General features: G+C 35.2%; 1 protein-coding gene across 3 annotated transcripts in view; it reads left to right on the forward strand.

Annotated features, from left to right (window-relative positions):
* The window catches only part of Oseg2 (intraflagellar transport protein Oseg2), a 151355-nt gene that overhangs the window by 87259 nt on the left and 49816 nt on the right, over window positions 1-14280 (forward strand). For all 3 annotated transcript variants that reach the window (XM_081746560.1, XM_081746559.1, XM_081746562.1), the window contains 2 exons: window positions 20-174; window positions 2755-2935. In XM_081746560.1, the coding sequence (XP_081602686.1) occupies window positions 20-174; window positions 2755-2935 (336 nt within the window). The remainder of the gene's footprint in view (window positions 1-19; window positions 175-2754; window positions 2936-14280) is intronic.

The following is a 14280-nucleotide window of genomic DNA, read 5'->3' on the forward strand; positions in this document are numbered from 1 at the left end:
AATTGTTTTCTTTAAACAGTTTGACTTTGCTTTCGATTTGGCGCGAACTGCCATGAAGCATAAGATGCCAGATATCCACTATAAATATGCAATGGCGTTAGAGGATGATGGAAAATTCCGAGAAGCGGAAGAAGAATTCATTAAAGCAGGGAAGCCAAAAGAAGCTGTTTTGATGTAAGTACCAATCAGAAGGTTTTACTCACCGTGTCATTAACAAATCTAATTTTCTGTTGTAGATTTAGCTGTCCTGAAAGCGTTTCACTATACATTTAAAACAGTCGGAGATGTGGGAATGTAGTATAAGGAGTACTGCTTCCAATAATCTTCTAATTCATAGGAAAATAACGGAAACTTCTGTGCCTCTTTAGTCCCAGAGCAATGTTGCTTATTTCCTTCATTGTTTTGCTATTTAAACTTCAAATGTAAAATCTATGCTCTGTTAGGGTCGCGATGGCACTGTAATAGAGTCCTTATCTCTGATATGTGGTGTCCCTGGTTCGATGCTCAGCTCTCTTCTAATAGACTTTGTGGTGGACAAATACTGTGTACGTGGGATTTTTGGGGGTTGTTCCGTTTCCTCCCACTATCATCATTCCACAATTTCGTTCATTGTCATCATCACTGTCTCCTTTAGCTTCGGAACATAATTGTAGGAGAAAAAATATTGTATAGAGTTATGGTCAAAAATGCTGTGTTACCTAGGCTCACTCACTTCTAATTATAATACCTGTATAATCTTTATCTTTGTCAAGCTTTCGACTTTTTCTGGAGTTTTTAGCACGGAGGATAAAAGGATATAGGAGTAAAGAGAATGAAAATAAAGGATATGAAAGCTACAGGTTGTCATTCCATAGTAAATTATACCATTACTTGATGAGCAAAACTTCAATTATTGCACAGAACATGGTGTTTTCACATTCTTTCTTGAGTCCGTTCCTTTTATATATAAAGTAAAAGAGTAAAGATCGCCTTCCTTTCGGTACAGGCCATGAAAGCACAAGAGCTGTATGAGGTAAAGCACCAAACTGTGACCCCTCTACTTTCTGTTTGTCCCAGATACCTATTTTAAAGAGACTGAGTGAACATCAGAGCCGCATTAAAACGAGAATAAAACGAAAACACAAAATCCTTTCGTGATTTTGCTCTTTATTTTGACTGTGATGATCAAGGTTTCATGAGAGAGCCTAATGCTTGGAAATGAAATGATTGTTCGAAATTGAAAACTACCTTAATGAAGAAGCTGAATATGAAAGCCTAAATTGCATAGTACCTCTAAAGAAAAGTAATATAAAATTAACTTTTCATTTCACTAGTACCACGTGTCGCTATCACAAATACAGGATGGCTAAAATCACTGGAACCAAAAGTAGAACTGTTGAACACAAATTACCTTAATGAAAAACGTCCTCCATGTTTCTTTGTATTCTCCTCAACATGTGAGGATTCAGAGCAGAACTTATCCCCTATTTTCATAACATACATCTTTGGTTTCAAAATTCATCGTAAGCTAAGCCCATGACGTCATCAGGTGGCTGGTAGCCACAGGCTTTTTTTTTTTTTTTTTTCAATCCAACGTCTGCGAAACGTCATCCAAACAATATCGTATGATTTCTACATAAAACAATACAGGTATTGGTTTCAGATTTCGTAGTTTTAAGATTAGAACTCACCTATTCGATATTTCAAAATGTGCATTGTAAATATTTCATTTGCAAGCAATCAAATTTCCTCACTTTGAATAGCACGTATGGAACTGCCCAGCTCGTGGCTAGGCACTGCTTTTTAATTCCAGCTCTTGGCTTTCATAATATAATGAAAAACATTTCAGCTGTAGTTTCTATTGGAAATTTCGGCCTTCATAAATATTTAAACGCATTTCTAGGTTTAAGTTAGTAGATGTTGAAGTTTTTTACAGCGCTGATAAGACATAGAAAAATTCTAAATAAATCTGGAAAACTGATATTTGAAAACTACCTTGAACACCATGCGTATGGAGAAGTTTAAAATCTGAGATGTATAGTGTCAAAATCTGTGGTCTGAATCATCTTCGCGAGAATATAGACACTATTTTTATGGCTGATGTTGATTCTTACATGTAGAAAAGTTCAGCCTAGTTCGATGTAATGATTGAGAAAATATGTTGGGAATAGGGACGGACGAGTGGAGCAGATTTGTATTAAGATGTGTTACGAGGGTAATTTCATAAGTCATTGCAACTGTGCTATAACCGCCAAAAAAGCTGCAGCAATGGAAACCTAGCACTATCTAATAGCATGGGCGACTATTTGAAAGATGTTTGCTGCCGACGTACCGGACGTTTTCTTTACAGCTTTGTACATTTCTGTGTATTTTTCCATATTAAAACGTGATCAAAGAATGAATTATGTACGTATCTTTTGATTCCTCTCTGCCGCTAGCTTCTTCACATAGCCATCTGTGGGTGGCATAGAAAAACACCTTCTTGTGGCTTTCAAATGCATGTAGTGGATTTCCGTTGAGGCAGCTTTCTTTCTTTTCTTTTTTTCGGATGCAGCACAGTTGCCATAACTTATGAAATGACGCTCGTATTTAACAGTTTCCTTGCTTGTTCCGGATTTCATAGACACATGTAGTTAAAGTGATATGCAGTATGTCTGTATGCAGGTAGTGATATGCATGCAATATAAAGTGATATTTTGCATAATTTTGTAATATTTTATTCAAGCAATACAGCCCCTTTTATGATTTTTATTTTGTATATTTGTTTGTTTGTAGGTATGTACATAATCAAGATTGGGAAAGTGCCCAGAGAGTCGCAGAGAATCATGAACCTGACTCAGTAGCAGATGTTCTGATTGGTCAAGCCAAAGTTGCGTTCGCTGATAGGAATTATCCACGGTTTGAAGCGTTACTGCTTCGAGCTGAAAAGCCAGAACTAATCGTTAAACAATATCAGGTATGGTATTATTCAAAAACTTACCATAGTTGTCTAGTGTTCGTACAATATTATACGAGGGCCACTATTTATATTTTGAACCTAACAATGAAAAAACAGTAATTTGTCATTGAAAATTGATTTACTGTTTCTCGAAATATTCTCCTTTATGATCAATACACTTTTGCATTCGTTCGAGCCATTTGTCAAAGCATTTTTTCAATCTTCTTGAGACACCTCCACAATATGGTTTTTGAACGCATCAACAGCTTCTTCTGCCGACGAAAATCGTTGTCCAAGCAATTTATTCTTGACATTCGGGAACAAGAAGAAGTCATTGGATGCCAAATCAGGACTGTACGGCGGATGACCCATCAATTCGATTTTTTGAGTGTTCAAATTGTCGGTTGTTAGACGAGATGTGTGAGAGCTCGCATTATCTCGATGAAGAATGATCCGACGGCGCTTGTTTGTTTTCCGTATTTGACCGAAGACCTCCGGCAGATAAATTGTTGCGTACCATTTAGAGTTGACCGTTCTACGTTCCTCTAAAGGTACAGTTGCCACATGACCAGTTTTCCCGAAAAAACAGGCGACCATTTGTTTCGATGTGCTTTGAGCGCGAACAACTTTTGTTGGATTTGGTTCATCTTGAAACACCCATATAGTCGACTGCTGTTTACGTTCCGGCTCGTGTGCATATATCCATGATTCGTCACCTGTTACAATCTTACATACGTCTTTTGAAGCACCGCCATTGTATTTATTGAGTATTTGTGAGCACCAATCGACGCGAGCTTCTTTTTAAGTTTTTGTTAAATTATGTTGGATCCAACGAAAACAAACCTTTCTCACAGCTAAATGTTCATGTTATATTGTATATATGCTGGTGAAACTATTGCATAGGGTGCCTCAATCTCACAGTATGTCACATGACGATCTTGCAGTATTAGGTTTTGTACAGCATCAATGTTTTCTTGAATAACAAAATTTTGGACGACCTTCGCGAATTTCGTCAGTGAGCGAATGGCGGCCACGAGTAAATTCGTTATACCAGCGTTTCACAGTGGCAAAGGAAGTAAGTTGATCGATGCACTCTTGTCTTGATAATTCGCGTCGAAAATCGTAATGAATGATCGCACAAAAATTTTCACTAGTTAGTTCTGTTTTTCTCTTATCACGCAATCTTCAAGTCAACGTAAACAACACAAATTAAGCTATTGACAAAACATTTGAAGTACGTTATGGCCAACAATGTCAAACTTTTCTATGCAAACAAAAAATGGCTCCTAACTACAATCAGTGTTGCCAAGATTCAAAATATAAATAGTGGCCCTCGTACCTATTTAATCACATAAAATAATTAAAAATCAGATTTTTCTACGTATGTGTTACTGGCAAACTAAAAGTACAAAAATTTAGGAAAAATCAGATATATAGTGCAACCTCTTAAAGATTATCAAAAATTTTAAAAATTAGCCATCACGAGAATCTTCTTAAAAATGAGTTTCAGTGATGGATTTTTTAATTGGGCAAATAAAAGAAAGAAGAAAGAGTTACTAATGTCTTGGTTATTTCTTAAAGAATAATTCTATATTATAGGTACTAATAATTTTATATTATAGTATTATTTATAATAATAATAATACAAATAACCAAGAACTAATTACACTACAAGTAAAATATCGTTAACTTTTTTATTAGTACTGCAGGACTTACTTTTACTTCTCGCTAATGTTCTGTTTCTCTATACATATATTCCTTTGAACTTTATCAATTAACAACTATAGATAGTATCTGAGTTTTATTTCAATTAACTTATTCAGTTAAACCTCATTTCTCTTTTCTTCTGGCACATCTTGTATGCATTTGGTTTATTTATAAAAGACAACTATTTTGAATACTGATTTAAAATAAGTGACACTGTCACTGTCACTGTGACGCGGGGAGCGGGATAGTCCTGTACAAGAACCAAGGTTTCTCCAGAGGCAACTTTTGTTTAGCTGGGTAGCGTGTGCTTAGTACACTGATTTACTTTGCCTTTCTTACTAGCTTTTCGTTATTACTAGAATATGTTACTTTTTATTTAAATAAATTTCAGGTTGTCCTTCTATATATATATCAAGACTGAAGGTCTATGTATATCCTTGTCATTAAAGTCAGAACCAAAAGTAAACTTATTTTTCCATTCGGTTACGAAAGTTCTGCATCAATAGAGTTACTCCGAAAATATATATAAATCTACTACACGTGGTCCATGAATGCATTAATGCAAAGAATATGCTACTCAAAACCAAATGCTAAGATTAGAAATTATTAATAATAATAATAAAAGTGAAATTAGATTCATCACTCACTAAAATATATGATACATAAAATACACTATCTCATGAGGAAGTTAATTACGTAAAGTTCATTCAGATCCTATAAAAGAAATGGTTAGTTTAACGATATCAATATAGGACTGCTTCTGAAACATATCAGTACAATAATGTATTTGATGAATGTAAAATAACTTTATACTGAAAGTTTTAAGTTTGTCAGTAACCCTACACAAGGTAAGTAGAGTCGTATAGGTATATATAGCACAACCTTCCGTGCAAGTTACATTTTTTTTTTTTTCAAAATTACTGAGTCATGTTTTTCTTTGAAAAATATTTACTGTTTCTATTTTGAGATGTCAATCAGTACTTTCAAGTAAATGAAAATTTGAGTTATGCAGCATCTACAAATCAATATTTTATGATATATAACAATATGTAAGAATGTTTGTATTATATTGTAGGAGCTAAAATGTCCGTTCTTCGCACGGGAAGAATAAGTTTATTGAAAATATTTGAATTCCCTTCCTCCTTTGGATATGCATTTAAATGGAAGTGTAGTGATAAAAATTCATAAGATTTTCTATTTTTGACGTAAATTTTTAAACACCCTATCCTCCTAGAATACACCTTTTAATCAAAATGATATAATAAAAACCGAGCTTGAGATGGGTATTAACTATGTTCCAAAAGTCATTTCAAACGGGTCTACCCTAAAATCTATGGGTACGACACTAATCTCATTCATTTTGGACATTTTATTTTTCATCCCTTCTCTTCCTTCATGCCGATGGGGTTGAACTTGAACTTAAACGTCTTCAAGGCTGTCACTATTTATCTCAGTAACTCCAAAAATCGTGGATTTTACTCTAATATCGGTCGTTTACGATTATTTTTACATGTTAGCCGTTCCTTTTCAACTCCAACTCTAGGAGTGCTAGTGGTATTTTGCCTGCACTGGGGGCTGAACTTAGACTTAAACAGCATCGAGAGAAGCACTATTCATCTCAGCGACCTCAAAAACAATGAATTTGACACTAATATCGGTCATTTTCGATTATTTGTATATTCACTCCTTTCATTGAGGTTGGTGGTGTTATCTGTGAACATTTGCTGTAAGATGTGTGGTATATCAGGGGAAGAAAGATATTTCGAGATTATTTCTTGTCTTTGCGAAATTATTTGGCGTGTATTTTGTAGTTACTACTTACTGTTTAAATAAAACATGCATTTTTCCCCCAAACACTTTTCTTCGTTTTATTCTTTTTCCATTAACTTCTATGAAATTCTTGTGTGCCACCTTTTTCTGTTTTATGATTCTGTAACCGGCCAGCTATAAACTTCTTATTTCTGTTGTACCTTGGTCTCAAATTTAACTTTAATTGTAGAAGAAGCTGAACAAAACAAGGAAAAGATTCCTTCACATAATTTCAGGTCAAATATCTATTATAAAATGTTAAGAATTATTATGTAATTTTGTCCGCGAATTCGTTTTATGTGCTGAAGACAGTTTGACTTACATAGTGAACTTCCTCATTATGTAAATATTGCGTTGATAGATTTCTTCGTGTGAACCAAATTCCGTCTTGTGCATGAACCCGATTTTCTGGTCACTTTTTCGATGGCATGGTTCTACGTCATAAACACGGTCACTTTGGGTAACAATCTCAGCAAAAGTAATAGTATAAAACCACATGATACTGCCGGGATAGCATGGTGTGTTATATCGTTAACTGTCTCGATGTAGCTTGGAAATTGGAAACATTTTATCTTCAGACTCCGAACATCATAGTCTGTATCAGTTAAAATTTGGAAAGAGTGACTGTTTCATCAAATAACAGACTTCTCTCTGGATCTCCGCGAATTAAGTACTTGCGCTGAGATTGGACCTCAAGTGACTGTTCTGGGCAGGTTGAAAAAAAAAAAAAAGTTTTTTATGTTTAAAACATTTTTTTTTTTGTTTAAAACGTTGTTAACGTTTAAAACAAAGTACTTTGTTTTAAACAAAAAAAATGTTTAAAGTGTTTATTTTGTTTAAAACAATAATCTAAATAGGCATATACAGGGTGCGGCACGTAAAACCGGCCCGTAAAGTGAACACATAAAATGAAATGTAAGGTATTGAATATGATTAACTACAACACATAAATGAAATGTAATGTATTGAATATGACTACTCACCTTCACAGCAGCCTTCACAGCAGGTGCTGAAAGTGTCCTCCGCCCACTTCAACACACATGTGAGCACGATTGAGGAGATTCATATATACCCTTGTCAGTTCTTGTGTTGTAATGCTATTGGTGACATCCTGGGTCCTGGTCTTGAGTTCTTCAATTGTGTGTGGATTTGTTTCGTATACTCTTCCCTTTAACAGTCCCCATAAGTAAAAGTCACACGTGGACAAGTCTGGTGACCGAGGAGGCCACAAGCCTTTGCTGATTGTCCTCTCTGGTGTAAACATCTCATGCACAAGGGACAATGATGCAGCTGATGTGTGGCATGTTGCACCGTCCTGCTGAAAGTAACATAACTGACGCTCCTCTTCGGTCAAGTGTGTATAAAACTCCTCCAGGATTCCCATATACACGTCACTGTTCACTGTCGTCTCAAAGAATATGGGCCCAATAACGCGTGTGGCGGAAATGGCACACCAAACACCAATCTTCTCATCATGCAAGGGTACCTGGTGGATTGCGTGTGGATTTTCTGTCGACCAATACCGGTTGTTTTGGGAATTTACGTACCCAGACAGGTGGAACCACGCCTCGTCACTCATGATGAGCATTAGTGGATCCAAGAAACCACTGGCAACATTGCTCAACAGCCATGAACAGAAACGCACCCTCTTCTGCAGGTCAGGCTCCTTCAGTTCTTGCACAACACTTATCCGGTACGGTTTTAACTTCAGTCCCCTTAAAACACGTCTGCAACTTGTCTCACTCGCATGAATCTGTTGACTCAATCTCCTGGTTGACTTTCGAGGACTTCTTGTCATTATCTCCTCCACCTGCATCTTTAATTCAGGTGTGTAGACAGATGGTCGTCTGTTCCTGGGAGCATTTTGAACCGATCCTGTACGCCGCCATTTTTCAATCAATTCCTGAATGGTGCTTTTTGCTGGCACAGAATGTCCTGGAAATTTCTCCCGAAACAAATTCTTTGTTTTCACAAAAGATCCAATGAGAATGAACCCTTCAACAATGGCAACACGCTCGGGTATCGAATACGGCATTATCACACACTCACCCGGCTTAACACAACGAGGCCTTTTTCTTAACTGGTTTCGACAAGTTTCACTGGCTGCGGCTGCACGTGACTGCTGCAGGTCACGTAAGTCGACCCGACCTCGACAAGCCATCTCTTGGTAGGAAGGTAGATTATTTAAGTGTTGCCAAAAACACAATATACCAGAATATTACGACGGGCCGGTTTTACGTGCCGCACCCTGTATATTACATTTTTACACTCTTAGGTACTGCTTGCCATCTATACTCAACCGCTAGATCAAATTTCGGGAACTCCCCTAATTTCGATCCGCCCAAATTTTCAATTCCGGAGAAAGAAATCGGGATTTTCCCGATCTCCGTTCACAGAATATGTAGTTTAGTTTTTTTGTGTTACGTTCTACTGGTCGTCTGCATTCTTAATCTTTAAACTCCCATTGACGCAACTGCTGTGTCAGGGCTTTAAACCTCAATGGCTCAGTCTTAAACCTCAAATTAAGGCTGGAAGATGGTTTTGGTACCAATTTATTCCTGAAAGATGCAGCTTTGCTGGTGTGCATTTTATGTATGTGGGAGGAGGGTAAATATCGTGTTTTTTTTTCAACAGTTTTTTTGGGGGCCATTCCCCCTCTTGGGGGATAGATTCATAAAAATTGTTACGTGAAGCAATGAAGTAGGTTACTACATGGTAATATCATGTATTTGTACTTCTTGCTTATATGGGGGAGCAGGGAGTGGGCAAAGTTACCCAACTTTTGGAGTTTAAGTTTTTTGACGTAAATTACATTTATTTTTACAACAAACATCAATAGCTCAGTCCTTAATTAAGCTAGAAAGATGATTTGGTACCAAAGTATTTTTGATGGATAAAGCTTTTCGTCAGTTGCATTTTATGTATATAGGGGGTATGCCTACGTGGGTACGGCCGAGAGAGGGAGGATGAAGTTTTTTTTTTTCATCAAATTTTTTTTCGTCAGGTTTTGGCGGGTATTCCTCTCCCTTTTGTGGTACATCCATAAAAATTGGTATGTGAAGCAATGAAGTATTCCCCTACATGATGGTAGAGGAAGAGGGGGTCAGATTTGGTTAATTTACGTTTATTTTCGGGACGGTCCCATATAACACAAGATATATTTCACTGAAGTAGTCTAGAAGTATAATTCTTGTTCGTATACATAATGTGTGCAGCAAAAATGGTTTGCATATGGAGATGGTACTATAGTGGGGGAGGGGAGAGAATGTCTAATTCAATGAATGTTTTTCTGCGCATATATTTTTTTTAAATATTTCCTACATAAAACGAATTCATTACGCAATGACAGCAATGGCTACCATTTCTTATATTATTGTCACAAGTATGTGGCCCACACATTAGCATCGTTTTGTCAGTGTAGGGTGGCTGCAAGGGTTGCCAGGGCCCCGCAAAGTCAATAGTTTCAAATTTTAAATGATTTTTTTATGTCTGTTCTTTTTCTACGAATACGGCGGGAATTTCACGAATGTTACCTCGTTGGAATTTGTGGTCTATAAGCTTTCCAATGGTGTATAACTCATGACTCTGTGATAATTAGGGGGGTCACCAGAGCCCCGAACGTGAGAGTCTACCATTTTGTTAAAATCCCTGGCGGGTGTCTAGAGTTAATTTTTTTTGTTATGCCGTAGACACTAATCATTATTAGCTACCCATGTTGCAGATAGAGATGTATCTTGAAAACTGTTTAGCTAAAATGTCATTTGCTCCTTGTAGGGTAGTCACTGCTCTTTTCTATGAGTTGTATTGTATTTGTCAGAGCATTTCTTCTAGCTTATGACGTGAGAACTGTCATTATTATGGAAATGATAGCGATCAAAAAATATTCAAGTTTTGAATTTGTGAATTTGGATCTTAGAATAGTGTATAGTGTGTTTAACCTCCGTTATTCTTGGAAATTAAGAAATGTTCAAATACTTTACTTGAATTTCTGTTGGTTTAGTTATACGCACACTGATGTGCAGAATTTCGTTCAGTAATTGCTGTTATAATAAGAATAGAACTCTGCTTGTAATTTACCCATGCACAAATCCTGCGGAGGATGGGTTGTTAGAAAATTAAATTTTCTTCTTCAATCTGATATTTTAGTTGTTTTAAACATGTCCAACCAGCATCGAAAAAAAAAAAAAAACACGTTTAAAACAAACTGAATAAAACAACAGCCCTCGTTTTAAACATGTTTTAAACACTTGTTTTAAACATATCAACCCTGGTTCTGGGCGATAACTTCAATAAGAAATGCAGGTATGTGCTTAACAATTGTGTCAATTCCAAGATTGTCTCAACACATAAGCCAATTCACAAACACCACTTAACGCCTAATCAAAAACTTTAAATAGTTCCCACATTTGAGGCTTGTATCTTTTTATTCGTGCCTAAAATTATCAAGTTTAATTAATGTTGTATAACTCTTCTATCAGGAGTATAGGAGGGAGTTGGTTGTGGTTAAGATACACAACCTTTTGGAATGCACCCCAATCAGGATTCTTAAGCATAACTACAATTCTTATCTTTCTTTCACAAAGCTTGGCTTCTGTCTTTCATTTTATTATGATTGTTCACTCCTGTATTTGTTCCTCGTACTATTAATTGGTTTCTAGTAGATGATTCTTTTTATTACCAGTCAATTTTCTCATTCACTATGAAAGCTAACAGCTTGAAACTTTTCATTGATTTTTGGTATACAACATATTACGCTGTTTTTTTTGGGGGGGGGAGGGGGAGGGTCTGCCTAGGCAACAGTGTTGCCATCCAGTTCCCACAGATTATTATTTTTTTAAAGGAATTTTTTTTTGAAACAATTTTGGCCTTTATAATTTCCCTTTTATGTAGATCAGAGTACCTCCTATACACTATTCGAAAGGTCACTCCCTTACCTTTCGAACACGCTATAGCACTTTCTATAATTGCCTGCCATCTTTGGTAGGTTAGAGTCATTTATTGGAAAAGCATCTTATCACAAAATGTACAGAATTAATAAAGTATGAGGCAACAAATCTTGTTAAACAGGATTATTATCTTTCAATGACTCTTGAAGTAGAATACGGCTTCCTGTCTAAACTTACAAACCAGGGTTGGCAAAAACCATGGTTTTTATTGAAAAAAAAAACAAAAAAAAAAGTTTTTTTTTTTTTTTGCTTAAACCAGGCTTTTTGATTTAAATAATTTGCTCTATGTATTCATATCATATATGGACAGAAATAAGTTTGTTTCGCCCTGGTGTTATTATGCAACAACCGGGTTATGCTGGAAGGGGTCACATAAGCTTAAAGCGGAATCCAAGCCGCTTCTCGACTTACATCCGAGAGAAAATGTCCTCCATTTGAACTCGGAACCAGGACTAATAGACCACAAATGCGATACGTCTGCCGACTCACTCAAAAGGACTCCTGATAAAAATACGTTGCACTGATCATTACACACTTGTTAATGTAATTGTCAAGAGTCATTTCAGAGGGACAAAAAGATAAACAGTTGCACAAGTAAAACCATTATCCAGATTTACATATGGACAATTTCAAAGTATTACAGAGTACAGAAGAACTAATTTAGTCCAAGTTAGTTAACAACGACTTTTATTAATCCAAGTTAAAGAAATACGACGACTTAATTTGCATATCAGTGAATAAAGAATAAAGATACGAATTATTTGAGTCCACTTTGGCTCAGACTCATTTATACATAAATAGATACCAAAGATACTTCTGATTTCAATAAATGCCTTTCGTGGGATTTGTATGACCCCCCTCCCACACACACACACAAAAGTACGGCATTTCGATGTATTTTATCAATAGTAAACATTATTGAAACGAAACAATATTTAGAATTTTTCTTTGATTGCAATTACATAACAATAATAACAAACTATAAAAAAATTCCAAAACAAACATTCATAAACTTATAAAAAAAACGAAAAAATAAAAGTTGATTTTGTAGTAGTATAAACTTTTTTGAGTAATGAATGGGGAATTTAGTCTTAATATTATGCGAATAATATACGGGAGTGAAACGTGATAACCCACAAATGTGTGTTCATCAAGATTTTACAAACATTTACACTTTTACGAATATTTTTCGTTTTTTGGTTTAAATTTTTTTTTTTTTTTTGAAAAAACTAGCTGGTTTAAACCATGGTTTAAACCAGCCAACCCTGTTGCAAACGAGAATTACTTTAGTTGTTAGATGATTTTCCAGAAAGTATTCCAACTTACTTACCGACAATCACAGGTGAATTGACCGAAACTATTTAGGATAAAATAAACTGTATTATCTGTTTACTATATTTACCTGTTTTGCGCCATCTGTGGTACATTTCATTTCATGTATTTTTTACTAAGGACAAAATTTGAAAGTGAGCCATAAGTGAGAAAATATTGGTAAATTATTTTTACGTTAATTAATTTTTTTTCTTTAGTTATCTAAAAATTAACATAGGAACTTCTTGCGTGCTTCGATTTATGATCTCCACATACGCACTTAGTTCTACTTTAGCCACTCACCGTAGTTTCTGTGATTTCCTTGTTGCTTTGTTTGACAAACTGTGACGTCACGAGCGATATGTACGGAGTGGTAAGAATCACGTAACTAATGTTGTAAAGGCCTGGAAAAAAACCCGGAAATTTTGGTAGAAAACCAGTTTTTTACCATTTTTTACCGAGCTTGGAAAAAAAACGGAAAAATTGGGAAGATTCGAATATTTTACTACATTATGCTTTTAAAATGAAAACTATTTTATATTTAGTAGTTTACAGTTAAGATCATTGAGTAGTTGTTTCTTATATTAGAATAGGGAAATTTTGTGGCAACAAATATATTTGCACCACTCCTTTAAAGCTAGCACCGTGATAGAATGGAGTTATGGCTACAAAAGATACTAAAATATAATCATAGTTAGATTAATTAATATAGACGCATTTAAATTATCTTAAATAATCTTATGAAGTTACCGTTTTATGGCAGGGAAGTGTTAAAATAACAAGGAAAGGACCATTTTAGTTAATATCAGTATGTTAAAATCAAAGATATATTTCATGGAGATACTGTACGTATCTTCCTTGTGCTGTATAAAATTTCCGGAAATTTTGAACTCATTACAAAAAATCTTTTGTTCGGAAATATTGGCAAAACCTGGAAAATATAATTTAAAAACTATTTCTTCGCCTGATGCTAATCTTATTTGCTGTAATGTGTCTGCACCATATATACAACCTATTTCGCAAAAATACTTAGAACAACAGCTTTTATTTTACTTTTTAGTTTTCTGATTTCTGATAAAAATCCCTCTTTATTATTTGTATATTTTTCGAACAACTCGAAAAGAGAGATGATTTTATTTATATATATATATATATATATATATATATATATACACACCGCACAAGTGCGTAAATTTGAGCAGCGACAAATATATTAAAGAATTTAACATGTGAAACTTCCGTTCGTTATTATTAAAGACTAGCAGAACACCCGTTCTTCACACGGGGAGAATACGTTTCATTTTGGGTATAAAGAGCACCAAAACTGTCACCAATTAACTTAGGGACCCCAAAAACAGTTTTTTACTAGCAGGTTCAAAATTTCCTGAAATTTTACAACACTACACGTAACCATTGAGACTGCTAACAGTTTACGTTGCACTCGACTGCAAATTTTCGATTAATAAAGATGTGAAGGTTATATCGCTTCTTGTAGAATTCAATTTTATTATGTTTCCATAATATACAATTGTGAGATTTATACGATACAAGAAAATACACAAGGATTATCCTCACAGTTAAAAATTTTGT

Source organism: Thermobia domestica, chromosome 18, assembly GCF_964235325.1.
Source record: "Thermobia domestica chromosome 18, izTheDome1.hap1.1, whole genome shotgun sequence".
Lineage (NCBI taxonomy): Eukaryota > Metazoa > Arthropoda > Insecta > Zygentoma > Lepismatidae > Thermobia > Thermobia domestica.